At 38.9% G+C, this 15,158-nt stretch overlaps 1 protein-coding gene across 1 annotated transcript; it reads right to left on the bottom strand.

The window, feature by feature from the left end:
* Window positions 1–3,503: 3,503 nt before the first annotated feature.
* On the bottom strand, window positions 3,504–14,857 carry PIBF1 (progesterone immunomodulatory binding factor 1; the record flags this gene model as incomplete). The annotated part of the gene is made up of 4 exons (XM_010159560.1): window positions 14,606–14,857; window positions 13,685–13,785; window positions 10,481–10,679; window positions 3,504–3,623 (listed from the first exon to the last, which is right to left on the bottom strand). Coding segments are annotated over exons 1-4 (672 nt in total), but the record flags the coding sequence as incomplete, so codon positions are not given.
* Between the last annotated feature and the right edge of the window lie 301 nt (window positions 14,858–15,158).

Here is a 15,158-nt window from a genome sequence, read left to right as displayed (position 1 = left end):
AGCTGGCTTTGATTAAGTGCTAACTCAGAGCAGCAGACAATCAACAAGAGAACTTTGTTACAAAGCTGTAGAGTTCTAGTGATCTTATTAAGAATTAAATGTGTACTAACAGAGGCCAATACACACTTAGGACCTTCTGTCCCTTCTGAACAAACAAAATCTATTTTCATACATCCAGACTTCAAATACAGGTGACAAACATTTGAAAGGTCTCTTATGCCCTGAAGTGAGAAATAAGAGTTTTTCTAATACAAATGAATTAATGAATTGCCTAGAGATAAAGAACATGTGGATTAGAAAGTCTCTTAGAAAGTTAGTTTCCACAAGGCTTCAATGACAATTCAATTTTTACAGAACCAAGCTTCCTAGCTGGTCTAGCTGGGTGCTTATAAACTCAGTTTGTTGAGAGGCCACAAGACCAAGACACTGTACTCACTTTTGTGCCAGGCTAGATCTGTTGTGCTAACAATGCGTTTTGTTTGGGTTTTGTTTGGTGGTGGGTTTTTTTTTCCCCTAACAACAACAACAAAGGCAATGTGTAGTAAAAAAAAGATGTAGTGGGTTTGAAGACCTGATTTTGTATAACTGATACTCAGCTATATTGGATCATCGTAAATACATTCAAAGAATAGAACTGTGCTGCTTTGCTTTCCCACAAAACAGTATATAAAGGCTCATGAGCAGGGAAAACAAAATAATTTAAGTATCTTATGTTCACACTCCAAAAGAAGAACAGTAAAATTAGAGCTCATTTCCTCTGATCAAATTAAAGGACTACAGCCATCCTGTCACAAAACAGCATAGCTGATACTATTCATCAAATAAGGCAACCATTGCAATCATTTCACATTTAAATTTTCCTAGAGTTGGCTTAACACATTAGACAAGTTTGGATTTTCCTTCATACTGTTCAATCTTTGTTAGCCAGACAGACTTTCCTGTAAGTCCATACCTAATTATCTCGTATTTCTCATGACTTCATTTCTAGGCGAATATTTACATGTTCAAAACTTACTCAAACCTAGTCTGTCAGCCACCAATAACCAGAAAAACTAGAAAAATCCTTCTCCCCCAAGCCATTAGTAGTTAATTGAAAGATTTGGTACAAGCATACATTTTGTTTCCTTTCTATGTTCCAGAAAGAGGACGACAAGGCAGGGGGAGGAAGGAGAGATTATCTGAACTTTAGTGATGACTGTCTTTCGAAAGTCTGTATTAGTAGTTTCCCATATAAGTTTTAAACCCAGAACTGACACTTTGTTGATGAAGTATGTAGAGAGCAGAAATATTGCAACTGTCAGAAAGAACTTAAAATCCAAGGAATATTGGATGGGAACCCAGAAGAAAGATCTGAAGAGTGCAAGTTATTAAAAAAACAGGCAAGGAACTTCAGCAACTCTGTTTCATGTAGCCAGAAATAAAGATTGATTGGAATACCACAAGAACAGAAAAAAGAAAAGTCTAAGAGCTTAAGTAAGACTGAATGAAACTGCTTCATTTCCTACTGCAAAATTTGCTTGCAATAAAGCTTGCCCATAACGAAGGAGCTCAAATAAGTAAGTTACCCCAACAGTACACTTGCAGTTTACAAAGTGGTTTCAAAGAGATGCTCAGGTCTGTTCGCTGTAGTGCACTGAATATATTAGAGACTCTAAAGTACCCTCAGGTATTGATGATGCTCCTCTCACCTTATTATCTGAAACAGCCTGAGGTACCTTGTCACAGTGACACTCATCAAGTCACTAGGTCAAATCTGAATTTGCCAGAAGCAAAACACAGAGACTCTTAAGTCTATCCATACATAAACTACCTCGTATCAGGTCACATTCTATTAAATATTCCAAAGACATCATCTCTATGCGTAACAGAGTGAAGACTTCATTTTGGGTTTTGGTTTGGTTCTTGAGGTTGGTTTTGGTTTTGTTTTTTTTTAATATATATGGAAGAACTGTAGTAAGTGATCTTATCTGAAACCTGAGAATCCTAAGGATTAATTTTTATTAACAACAGTAAGCCTTTTTTGCTTGTGTCATTTCAACATCTGGATCTCTTCCCTGTTTCTTTTTTCTTTTAATGAGGTATTCATTCTCACTAATTGTCTCTCATTTTAAGCATGATTATGCAAACAGGGTATAAGCATTCGAAGAACCATCTCAGTTCAACGCAGGCAGCATTCTAGCGCTCTCTCATTAGCATCGAAAGAAATGCCCAGCACTCAAAAACCTGAAAATTAAATCAGTGGGAAAGGTGGATGCTGCCACCAGGTGGTAAAAAAAGAACATGAGAGGTTTCTATATTAAAGAAAGGTCAATGTACAAAGAAAATTGATTCTGGCACATCTTTGTTACCTACTATCCTGTTAAATTGCTGCAACAAAAACTAACATAAATGTCAGTCAAATTCTGTAGGAGGATTTCAGCCTTCTGAGATTTAATAAAATCAGAGCACATTAAACATACAGTGAAGGGAGATGCTCATGTAAATAAAAGTTAACAGGATTAATGTAGCCTCAGTTTTGACTACAGATGATAATTAAATGCACAAATTTTATTAATTACTTTTTCTAATTTAATCAAAAAGGAAAGAAAATATTATTTTCACAAGATAATCCTGTATAATTAAAATATCTTTTTATTCCATAAGTAAATTTCGATAAAAGAAAGGTAGTAACTAAACAACACTTTCAGAAATAGTAAAATGACATTGACATTTAAGCCTCTTCTAGCTATGACTTGGATAAATATACTCTAAGTAGCTAAAACTCTCTTATCACAACTCCAGATTTATGTGGAACTACGTTGAAATACAAATCATCGGAGTTGTATACATACTAAGTATACTATAAATATTCATAAATACCTTAAGACCAACATTCTCCTTACACTGTTTTAACTCTTTTACTCTTTAAAAATAAAGATGAAATATATTTAGATAATTTGTTTCTCTACTTCTGGTGTTTATACCTTACCTGAAATCAAATTACCTGTTTCTTTAGTATGGAAATAAATAGAAAAATTAAAATATAAAAAAGTTGAAAAGCATAACAAAGAAGAAATAACTCTGAAGAACTCTTAAAAATGGCATTTTTGTATCATTAAAACAAAAAGGTGAAACAAATTACTACCAAGACATCACCATCTCAAAAACTAGACACTGAAACATCACTTCATCTTCAGCTTATGCTGGATGGATCTCCTGTCCCAGCTTCCCCGCTTTGAACCTTGTCCTCAGAAAGCATAACACAGCTTGGAAAAGTCTATCCTGAACAGTCTCATGAACAAATCTTGCAGGGTACCCATAATGTCAAATTAGCTGTTATGCAAGAACATTCATAGCATGTTTCCCCTTCCCCTCCCTCTCCATCCCCTCCTCCCCCCAGTAATTGTTACACAGCAAAAAAGTTTTTATATATTATACATGAATAATTATTTGGAAAATGAGGGTTTTTTTGCAATATACATATTTACACAGCTTCTTAATTGAGATAATTATGGTGCACAGACCTCTGTCAGACACTTCAGTTGGGATCTGTACCCACTGAGTTCTTCTGTTAGGCTCTCCTTTTTCATCTGTAGATCACTTAGCTCTTTCCTTAAGGAATGGACTACGTCATAGAATCGGATCTAGAAAAACAAGATATATATATTTAAAACTGAGACTAGCAAAATCATAACCGCAAAACTACAATCCCAGAAACAAATCAGCTCAATATTTTATGGCAGTAAGTCAACAAATTATTTCTAGTGCATACAAGGAACCTGGTTGTGGGCGGATGTTCAAGCAAAGACAGTGTCTTTCTTTAGCATCTTTGACAGAAGCAGCTAAGAACTAATCAATCTGTGTTTGGTACTGAATTAAAAAAAAAAAAAGGAATAAAAGTCAAGATAATTCATTTCTCTTCAACTAAGGGAGATCCCAGTTGGGCTGCCTGATTAAACAAGATACAGCTTCTAGTAGTATGGTCTCACCCTCTCACTTGTGCCAACTCTCAGCCTATTTGATGAACAGTGTAAAAAGAATAAAGAGACCCTATTTAGCAATAGGCCAACTTAACTTGCTAACCTTCCCTAAGCCAATATAAACTTTTATGAGGTGTGTAGAAATGAAGAGATTAGTTTTGTTTTCTGCCAGTTCAGTGTGCTGAATCTGCACCGAGAAAAATGCAAGCGCGGGAAGCAGGAACAGCACATAACCAGGAAGAACCGTGACATACCCCCCACACACATTTTCAGTAGCAGCATGGTGCTATATGGGTTCACCTGCACCATGCAACTAAGCCTCTGAAAGACTCTGTTCTGCTAAACCAGCACTGAAAAAAAAAAAAATTTCTTTTAAAGGAATGTAAAACAAACAAAAAGCTCTAACACATACTCCTCTCTTCCCCCACTCCAGTCATAAGCATTGTCTAAGATAAGTAAGTCTCAGACCCATAAAACTTTTCCAGAAATTTCTACTGAACAAGAAAAAAATAATAGAAAATATGGTAGTAAAAAAAAATAAAAAACCCAGGAAAAAAAAAAACAAAGAAGAAAGTTTTTTTGATATACACCCACACACACGTACACAGAGGTTACTACTCCCAGATTAACTTGATACCTTAAAATGTTTGTTTTGGGCGATGAAAAGAATAAAAATTAAGGACTATTTTAATGCAAAAGCTACTCCATACCCCCCATCATTAACGCGTTGTTTGATACATGATTAAAGAAGAAATACAAGCGAGAATAAGGCTTCAAGATCAAGGTGTACTACTCTTCCATGCATAAGGAAGATGAGTCTCTCTTGCTACCTGTAAACAGCTGAAGAATAGAAGTTACAGTTACGTTCCAGATAACTGGCAGCATACAATTCTAACACATACAGAAGCCATGGAAATCTGCGATGTAAACACAGGTGTAGTTTATGCAATAAAGCAAGTCTGCAACATGACCGGATTAGTCGTAAGGCAGAGAAGTGAAATTTTCTGAAAAGTGGTGGGGATTTTGGGGCTTTGTTTTCCAGTTTTTCCAAATACCATGCTTGTTGAAAGTTGCAGTTTTTTGAATCTGTTGCACTCAACAAGAGAGCTCCACTCCCCATCCTTACCTTTAGATGCAAAACAAACATAAGCTAAAATAGAACATATATAAATTTAAAGTAATTTTTTATTAAAAAAAAAAAAGCAAGTTCTCTCAAAATGTAGTTGCTGGTTTAATTTTTTTTAAGATGATAACGTGGGATTCTCAATTCGCTAACACAGAAAATTAACAAAATTAAGCACTGTTTTTAAAACTACAAATTCAACTAAACCCAAAATAAGGAATGACGATTTTTTGTTCATGTTCTGAGACTTCCAAATGAGAAATTCAACCACCTGATGCTACAGTTAAAACTATAAATTGTCTTTCTATTCTGGGAAGTGCACTAACGGCATATTATTGCCTTATTTTACTACTTTATTATTATTTTTTCTTGCATTATCTTATTCCATCAATATTTAGGCAGTTTTTTCACATCCATCTGTGAAATCACATTGCTTCTAATGGGTTTACCTTAAATCAAACAGTGAAGTTAGAAAGAACCCACAAAACTAACTTCTGAACTACATCAGCCTTCAACTGCTTCCTTCGGAAAAAAATACCCCATGCTTTAGAAGTGCACATGCAAAGCATTAAGTACAATTTTAGTCTCTTAACTACAGCTTCTGCTGACTACAGTTTTCATCTGCTTGGATTGTTTAAGAACTTGTCCAAATACATCTGAAACCAAGCAACTGAATTTCAATCAAATCTTTTTCTCCACCAAAAAAGTGATTACAAAATTTTTCAGTTTTTTACCTTAAAAAAAATAACCTTGATTGTCACTAACTGGTAGCTAGCTATTCAAAGCACTGTGGGTTTTTTTAAACCATACCTAGCTTTTCCCTGAAGTTCTTGTATTTTTGCTGTGATTTCTCTAGGAAACCTAACTTACGTTGTTATGCCACATTTAATTCCCAAGCCACAACAACCCTAAAACAGATTACCCATTATCAAACCAAGATGACATGCAATATGGGTATTGAGGATAAAGGTACCTGCCCAGCCTTCCCAAGAAAGGGGCAATCCATTGTAATAAGAAAATGCAAATGAATGCAGCAGATAAGGGGAAGGTTGTAGCAGTTTGACTGTTAGTTATTTAGCTTGCTTGAACACAGAATCATCAAATGGTTTGGGTTGGAAGGGACTTTAAAGACCATCTAGTTCCAACCCCCCTGCCATGGGCAGGGACACCTTTCACTAGACCAGGTTGCTCAAAGCCTCATCCAGCCTGGCCTTGAACACTTCCAGGGATGGGGCAGCCACAGCTTCTCTGGGTAACCTGTTCCAGTGCCTCACCCCCCTCCCCATGAAGAACTTCTTCCTGATATCTAATCTAAACCTCCCCACTTCCAATTAAACCCATTACCCCTTGTCCTGTCACTACAGGCCCTTGTAAAAAGTCCCCACCTCCCAGCTTCCTTGTAGGCCTCTTCAGGTACTGGAAGGCTGCAATAGGGTCTCCCCGGAGCCTTCTCTTCTCCAGGGTGAACAAGCCCAAGTTTCTCCGCCTTTCATCACAGCAGAGGTGCTCCAGCCCTCTGATCATCTTCGTGGCCTCCTCTGGACTCACTCCAACCAGTCTATATCTTTCTGACGTTGTGGGTTCCACAGCTGGACTCAGCACTGCAAGTGGGGTCTCAGAAGAGCAGAGTACAGGGGGAGAATTATTTCCCCCTATATGCTGGCCACACTTCTGACACAGCCCAGAATATGCTTAATGGCCAATAAACATTCATGTAACTCAGCAGTCAAAGCACACATGTCCAAATCAATATAGGAGAAACAAAATTTACTGCAGTGGGATTTCAGAAACAACTGCACCTTAAAAATTACAAATTTATATAGATGTGCTGTAAGGACATCACTTCCTAGGCAGTTTAAAAAAAAAAAACACAAAAACACAAACCCCACACACAAAAAAAACCCCACAGAAAACTCCTAGCACATGCCAACATGCCAACCACTTCTTATGGAAAACTAGAGTTAAGCTAAAAATGGGGGGGTGCAGAGGAAGAGAAAGCTGGCTTCTGGTAAATGAAGTTACCTGAAAGCAGTTGCACCAGTTAACTGCTGCCTTAAAGAGCAACTGAGCTGTAGTTGGCAAGTGATGCAACCGAAAGACCCAGCGGTTACAATCAGATCAAACAGAAGTCAAAGTTACCATTTTTAAACAACTTGGTGAGAAATTTTTATAGGAGAGTACACAACAGGGGGCTCACTTTACTGAACAAATTAAGTGAGTCAGCTGACAAGCACCAGTTCAACCACCTGTAGTGCATAAAACCTTGCATATACTGTTGCTGAAAAAACCGTAATTCTTCTAAACAGTTAAAAAGCCCATAAATTTTTAGATGTAAGTTCAAAATAAAAAAGTGTGATTTTAAGAGAAAGGTGCTTAGAACATCATGTTTCATTTGTCATCTCCATTAACATTAAACATAGCCTAGTCTTTGCTCTAACATATCCCTATTGCACCCCCTTGTGGAAGAAAAGGTGAAAAACACCTCACATTTGTTTAATTCTAGTATTTTAAACTTGCAGTATCTCTATATAAAAAAACCCGTATTTAAGCACTTCCTGCTGTTTGTCCAGTATACCAGGTTTCACAACGTCTAAGCATTATGTACACATTTACTTCTAGCCTGGACAATTGTAAGGCAGTGTGTTATAATTGAGAAACAGGAAAAAAAAGGTTCTGGAAATTTCTTGCTCACTTTTTCTCTAAGCAGGACACTTCCTTGTGAAGGAGAATTTTACCCCAGTATCAGTAGACTATACTATTAGTCTGCACATAGATCTGGAGCCAAATTTTATCTGCCTGAGAAATGCACTGTTCCCCCTTAGGTATGCAAAGCAGAAAACAGCATCAGAAAAATTACTTATTCCCTTCAACATCCTTTTCCTAGCCCTTAGAAGCCAAATGGATGCCTAGACGGGATATACAAAATAGTTCTGTAGTTTTGTCCTGTAGTGACAGGACAAGGGGTAATGGGTTTAAATTGAAAGCAGGGGGATTTAGATTAGATATAAGGAAGAAGTTCTTCCTGGAGAGGGTGGTGAGGCATTGGAACAGGTTGCCCAGAGAAGCTATGGATGCCCCATCCCTGGCTGTCTCCAAGGCCCGGCCAGATGAGGCTTTGAGAAACCTGGTCTAGTGGAAGGTGTCCCTGCCCACGGCAAGGGGGGTGGAACTAGATGATCTTTAAGGTCCCTTCCAACCCTCACTATTCTATAATTCTCCCAGCATCTGTATCAGCTGAGTAACTCAAAGTAATGATAAACAATCACTGAGCTCAGTTGATACTCTCAGGTTCACACTGATCCTGTTGACAAAAGAAGGTGAGAGAAGAAGCAGAAAACAGCATCTTACTACAGTATATCTTTAGAATGTCTTCTCCAGGGTGGGTGGGCAGGCAAAAGAGGACTTTGTCAATAGAAAAAAGTGACATGAGTAAAGAGGAAAGGGGCTTCACTGAACACAAGTAATGGAGTTTGAGTCACAGACAGAAATAGCATTTAGTGGTTGAACACGAGAGGAAAAGAAAGGTACAAAGTAGCTGTCACTTCTCCTGCTTCACATCTTGTTTTAGACCCCCTTTCTACTCACAAATACAACGTGAGCACTCTAATTGTTCTGTGACATCTTCACTTAAAGTAGCTGGCAAGGTTACTAACTCCTGGTATCTGTCCTGCCTAGCTAAAGAGTCTTTTGTACTGACTGTCAATCAATTCCTGAAGTCCTGGAGCTTCCTGCACACCAATTTCAAGCAAGCTGACATGCATTTCAGTTTGTGTTAAAAATCTGCTTTGTCGACCATGGTGGTGCAGGAATCAACCAAAAACCCTCAACTACTCCTACAGAGGGCAGGGGGTACAGTATACAGCTAAGGAGTAACAACCTAATAGGCCCCAAGCTAAGTGTTGTTCTTTATCACTCAGAGCCTTTAGATTTTCCTAGTACTTTCAGAAGTCCAAATTTTGAGACTTTTGAAGAGATGTTTCCAAGAACATCCTTTAGATAAGGATAACAAGTTTTACTTTACTGGATACATCTGGAACACAGTATACCACAGCTTTCATCCAGTAAGAAAACTCATTCACGCATCATTTATACCTTAACAAATGCACTTAGCTTTTTAACATTCCATTATTTACAGTTTCCTTAAAAACTAACTCTATAGATAAATACAATGCCAATACTTCAGTGAATCAGAGTTTACATGTCTAAATACTCTTCATTCTCAGAAGTGAGCCAGGATGCTCTGGACACACCCCACAGTTTGCGAAGCCATTGTCTTTTCATTGCAAACACAGTACCCCCTTGCCCCTCCATTTACCTATAAGCCATAATTAACAAGCTTCTTAAATCAAGAAAATTAGTCTTGAAGTATACTTTATCTCCTGCATTTAAGTCAGATAGGCAAGGGCCACATGGAAACCATGAGGGAAAGGTAAGAGATGTTTGCAGCTCGTGGCTCTGGCAAGCCTAGTTGCAAATTCCTATTTTCAGCTTGCTGTATTTCATCTCCTCAATGTGTGCCACCATTTAACTGTAACACTGCACCTTCTTAACCTCCTTAAAATACATCAGCAGTTCTACTGTCTTTTAAGACAGAGTCTGAGGTTAAAAGGTTACCCTCTTTACTGGAATCCAGTCATAACGGACTGGTCCAGAAGCACATCTGCCTCTGAGGGTCCTTCATTTCTAGTTGAGAAAGAATAAGAATCACGAGAGTACAGACTGGCTTCTATTATCTGCACATCCCTTTAATTCTAAACAAAAGCAATTTACAGCTTGTGGTGAGTTGACCCTGGCCAGCAGCCAGGCACCCATATGGCAGCTCACTCACTTGGCTGCCTCCTTTGGGAACAGGACAGAGGAAGGAGTTGGAAGAACAAAAGCAAGACAACTCAGGTGTCAAGTTCTCTCAAGTTTAATTAGTAGAGGAAAAAGAGGTGAAATGAAAAAAAAAAACCACCCCAACACCCACCATGAAAAGACAATCACTCACCACCTCCCACAAGCAGACTGATGCCCAGCCAGTCTCCAAGCAATAACTCCCGCAACTGGAAGCCACTCGCCTTTCACCTCCTCTTTCTCCTTCTACCTCCACTTTATATTGCTGAGCAGGACATTGGATGGTATGGAATACTCCTCAGGTCAATGTGCCAGCTGTCCTGCTGAGTACCCTCTCCACCTCACGACCACCCCTAGTCTGCTCCCTGGGGACAGAGAGTAAGGCTTGATGCTGTGCAAGCACTGACCAGCAGCAGCCAAAAAACTGGTTCATTACCAACAGGGTTTTAGCCACAAATCCAAAACACATCAAGATTGAAGCTGCTATGAAGAAGGCGAATTCCATCCCAGCCAGACCAAAGACATAGCTACATTTTAAACTAACACAAAACACAATACTCACAGAAACATATTCAGGGATAGAAAGCTGATCTTCAGGAAGAGACTTGAGCTTCTCATAGCAATCATCCGTTAATTCCAAATCTCGCAAGCTACGACGGATATCTCCAGCCCTCTCCCTTAACTGATGATTGGTTTCCTCCAGTTGCTTCTGTCTCAATAAAATAGTTTCCATTTCTTGTTTCATTAGAGCCTGATGTTTTCTTCGAGATTGATTTGAAAACAGAAGACATGAAGTCGTGAGTGACACCAGTGACAAACCTTCACAACAGGCGGGGGCAAGGGAGTGAGTTACGCTCATTATGTAGAGGGGAAAATTTACACAGATTAATTAGCACAAGAGTTTACACCCCCATGGTTACACAATCATATCAGACACAGCATACATAAAAAGCCAAGAACTTCATAGTCACTGCCAATACAAACCTGAAACTGAGAAGTGCAATTAACCTCCACATAATGCTTACTTGAATTTATAAATTAGTCTGAATTTACCAATTAAAATGTTAAAACCATGAAAAAGCAGAACATATTTCCACACAAAACTTAAGGAACCAGCAAATCACCAGATAAAGCAGTATCAACTTCAATCTGTGTCTTGTTGAGTTTCAGCATATACATGCTTATGGCCTAATCCACACCCAACCCTTCATTTTTTACCCAGTGTAACATATGAAGTTAGGATCCTTTAAAAAAATAAACCCACAAACATCCCCACAATTAAACAAGCAACCTCACTTCCAGCCTTAAAACACTTATCACCAGTGACAAGGTACTACACAACAAGAGAAACTGCACATCACTTAGAGATGGTTCCAAGTGTTTTCTTTATTTCACATAAACCCAGTGCGACTGACCTACTTTTTTGGAGGTTTTAGCTGCAACTCTTGAAAACATCTTCAAATGAAATCATTCTTCAAAAATGCAGTAATTTCTACATTACTTAAAAAGCAATATTAGGAAATACTAGCTCTGCTAGTACTACAAGGAAGTGTCTGCCCCATTTGCTTCAAAAAGACAAAGGAAAATCCCAGGTCAGCAAAGCAGCCACACAGGGACATATTCTGCACATAGCCTACGATTCTGTTAAACGGGGAGGAAAAGTGAGGTAACAGGCAGACAAGAAAAATAATGAAGAGACTCAATCTTTTATACTCATTAATAACACTGTGCACGTTAGTACTTTTTTTGCTGAGCACTCCTCAGATAACTCGAGTATGGCCAAAATATCCTACCCTAGTACAAATAAGCATATAGAATGAGACACATTCTCCTGACAGCTGCTCTTAGCTGCAAGACTTTGCTAGAACTAACCTCAGGTATGGCTTTACATCCCTAAATCTGTTCCAGGCTTACTACAGAACATGACTTGGAATTAGTCACATCCTGAAAGCTGGTGCATCCTCTGATGTAACATGAAACTATTCAGTACTGCTCTTCCTTCATAGTCCTATTACAAGTGTTAAAACATAACTGACAAAGTTAATGTGGAGAAGCCTGCTAGCCAGTCTATTTTCAGCTATAGGTTAATTCAAAATGTTTCAGAAAAGCAAGGAAAAAACTGTCTACATCATCAACTGAAGGCATTTCTAACCAATAAGCAATCCTAACTGGAAATTCTAAGCATTATCCCCTTACCTTCCCCAAGTCCTCCAGGCTGTAGTTATTAAAATTCACTTTAACTTGATGGGATGTCTGACCCTTCTACTTACTCTTTTGCTCTTTACTGGCTTTAAGAATATTCTTACTCCAAGTTCTTAGTAAATTTTGAATCCGGATAACAATACAACCAAAATGAGAAACTTGAGCAAGTGAGAACTCTTCATATTTATTTACATGTAAACTGACTATGCAAATTCCATTTTTAGGATGGAAATACTAATATAACCTGCAAAAGAAATCCTACTCCAGCAATTCATAACGAACACTTCCCATTAACTCTCTGTACTGGGTTTGCATGGCAAGGTTTTGGTATTGTGGGGCTACAGGGGTGACTGCTGTGAGAATCTGCTAGAAGCCTCCCCTGTGTTCAACAGGGCCAATGCCAGACGGCTCCAAGACGGACCTGCCTCTGACCAAGGCTGAGCCCATCAGTTTCAGTGGCAGCACCTCTGGGATAACGTGTTTGGAGGAAGAAGGACACCCTGGGCAATTGCAGTCAGAGAGAGGAGTGAATGTGAGAGAACAGCTCTACAGACACCCAGGTCAGTGGAGAAAGAGTGGGAGGAGGTGTTCCAGGCACCAGAGCAGAGATGGTGAAGATGCTTCACCCTGTAGCCCATGCTGAAGACCATAGCGAGGCCAGCTGTACCCCTGCAGCCACGGAGGGTCATGGGGGAACAGAGACCTGCCTGCAGCCCATGGAGAACCCCACACCAGAGCAGGTGGATGTGCCCAAAGGAGGCTGTGATTCTATGGCAAGCCCACGCTGAAGCAGTCTGTTCCTGAAGAACTGCACTCCACAGAAGGGACCCATGCTGGAGCACTTTATGTAGAGCTGCAGCCCATGGGAAAGACTCACATTGGAGAAGTTTATGTAATACTGTCTTCCCATGGGAGGAACCCCATGCTGGAGCAGGAGCAGAGTGTGATGAGTCCTCCCCTGAGGAGGAAGGAGCAGCACAGACAGTGTGTGATGGACTGACCACAACCTTCATTCCCTGGCCCCCTGTCCCGCTCAGGAATGAAACACTCCTTTGGTTAGTTTGGGTTAGCTGTATGAACTGTGCCTCCACACCCCCCCAACTGCTTGTAATGAGAAAGTTGCAAACACAGCTGCAGTATCAGAGGCTGAAAAGTCCTTGAATTGGTGCAAGCACTGTTCACCACCAACTAAAAAACACCTTATCAGTACTACTCTCACGGTAAATCCAAAACACTGCTTCATACCAGTTACTGTGAAGAAAATGATCTCTGTCCTGACTAAAACCAGCACACATTGGTAATAAATAGAACTAATTTCTCCAAGTTGAGGCTATTTTGCCTGTGATTGTAACTGGTGAGTGATCCCACTCTGCCCTTACCTTGACCCACAAGCCTTGCATTGTATTTTCTCTCCGCTGCCCAGCTGAGGAGGGCAGTGACAGAGCAGCTTTGGTGTGCACCTGGCCTTCAGCCAGGGTCAACCCACCACACTGTCCATGAATTAATTTGAATTCATAGGAATAATTTACTTAAGATGAAGATTTTTGTTTTATTTCAATCATACCTAGCATCTTCTTGCTGTAATGCCAGCTGACTATCCAGTCGTAAAGACAAGAGCTGCTTTTGATGGATTGCATCATTAAGCTTCTCTTCTAGCTCTTCAATCTAAATACAAAAATTATAAATATAAAATAAAGTTACCTTTGTAATTTTTTAAACATAATTAACAAAAAGAGCAACGTGAAAGAAAAAAGGGGAAACCCCAATGTGCTGAGAAGAACAATTGCCTAACAAGACTTCTAAATATGCTAAGGCTTCATGAAATACAATATGGATTTTGCCCTAATGAACTTGAAATAAAAGAGACTTAGTTCTACAATTCTTTTTTTTTTTCAGCCCAATAGCTACTTGTTCATCTTAAAACTAGGCTTAAACCCAGAGCAGCAAGACAGTGAAAGCCCCAGTTAGCACACAGTAGCTTGTAAATGTGAACTGCACACTACCACGGCAAAGCTTTTACACCTTTCTTAATTTCATGTACCTTAGTGGAAACTGTACACAACAAAAGCTCCTAATACTAGCATGTTGGAATATTCTAGCCAAATCTTCATTAACAGGTCATTGAATACCATTCACCTGACTTCCTAGTATTCTGCAAGTTCAGATTAAAAGCTCTATTAAGCTGCTTACATCAGTAACAAAATTATTCATCATTTCTGAAAGAATACAGATATTTTACCTTTATTTTTAAGAAAGGAAATATTAATTTGATCCCCCTCATCCATTTATAACACATTGGACAAATCAGCTAAGTTTTATGTATCTTTCCTCCTTTTCTCATTAGGGGGGGGGGGAAAAAAAAAGCCAAGTAGGCTTCCAGTATGCAATTCACAAAAATTCTTTGTCAGAATGGAAGTTTCTACACTACTCTAGAAACACCAGAAAGCAGAAGAGATTATATGACAAAAGAAACAATGATTCTTACCTTGGTCAAATATTCTACTTTCAAGTTGTCAATCATCAGGTTTTTCTGAGATAATTCTATTTTAAGAAGCTGAAGATTATGGAGCAACTCTTTCCGTTCAATGAGCTGCTTAGTGATTTTAACAGTACCTTCTCTCTCTTCAGAGGAAGAAACTTCATCGGTTGGTATTGTAGTTTCTAAGCTAAGGTCTTCAGACTCCAAGGAGCTAGAAACGTTTACTTTCTTAACTTCCTTAGAACTTTTACGTGACATTTTCTTTCACTGTTTGCAAAACTTTAAAAATGAGTGCCCTAGAGAACCAACTGCAAAAATAAAAGCAATTCATGAAAGGCAGTATGTCACAACAAAAAAATAACCAGTAAAGACAACTAAGCAGTACTCAGCATCACATAGTTAAGACTTTTTGTTCTTCCCAAAAAACATTTTGGGAAGCTCTGAAGAAGCCAGTTACCCAAGGACTGTCTTCCTAAATAATTATTAACAAGAGTTTTGGGTGCAATAAGCTAACAGTGACGTGTGTCAAGTCTACCAGTTGGATGTTATAGCTAAATCA

The sequence above is a fragment of the Eurypyga helias genome, unplaced genomic scaffold (assembly GCF_000690775.1).
Source record: "Eurypyga helias isolate BGI_N326 unplaced genomic scaffold, ASM69077v1 scaffold1069, whole genome shotgun sequence".
Lineage (NCBI taxonomy): Eukaryota > Metazoa > Chordata > Aves > Eurypygiformes > Eurypygidae > Eurypyga > Eurypyga helias.
The sequence above is the reverse complement of the archived record's forward strand: the minus strand, read 5'-3'. Positions and strand labels throughout refer to the sequence as shown.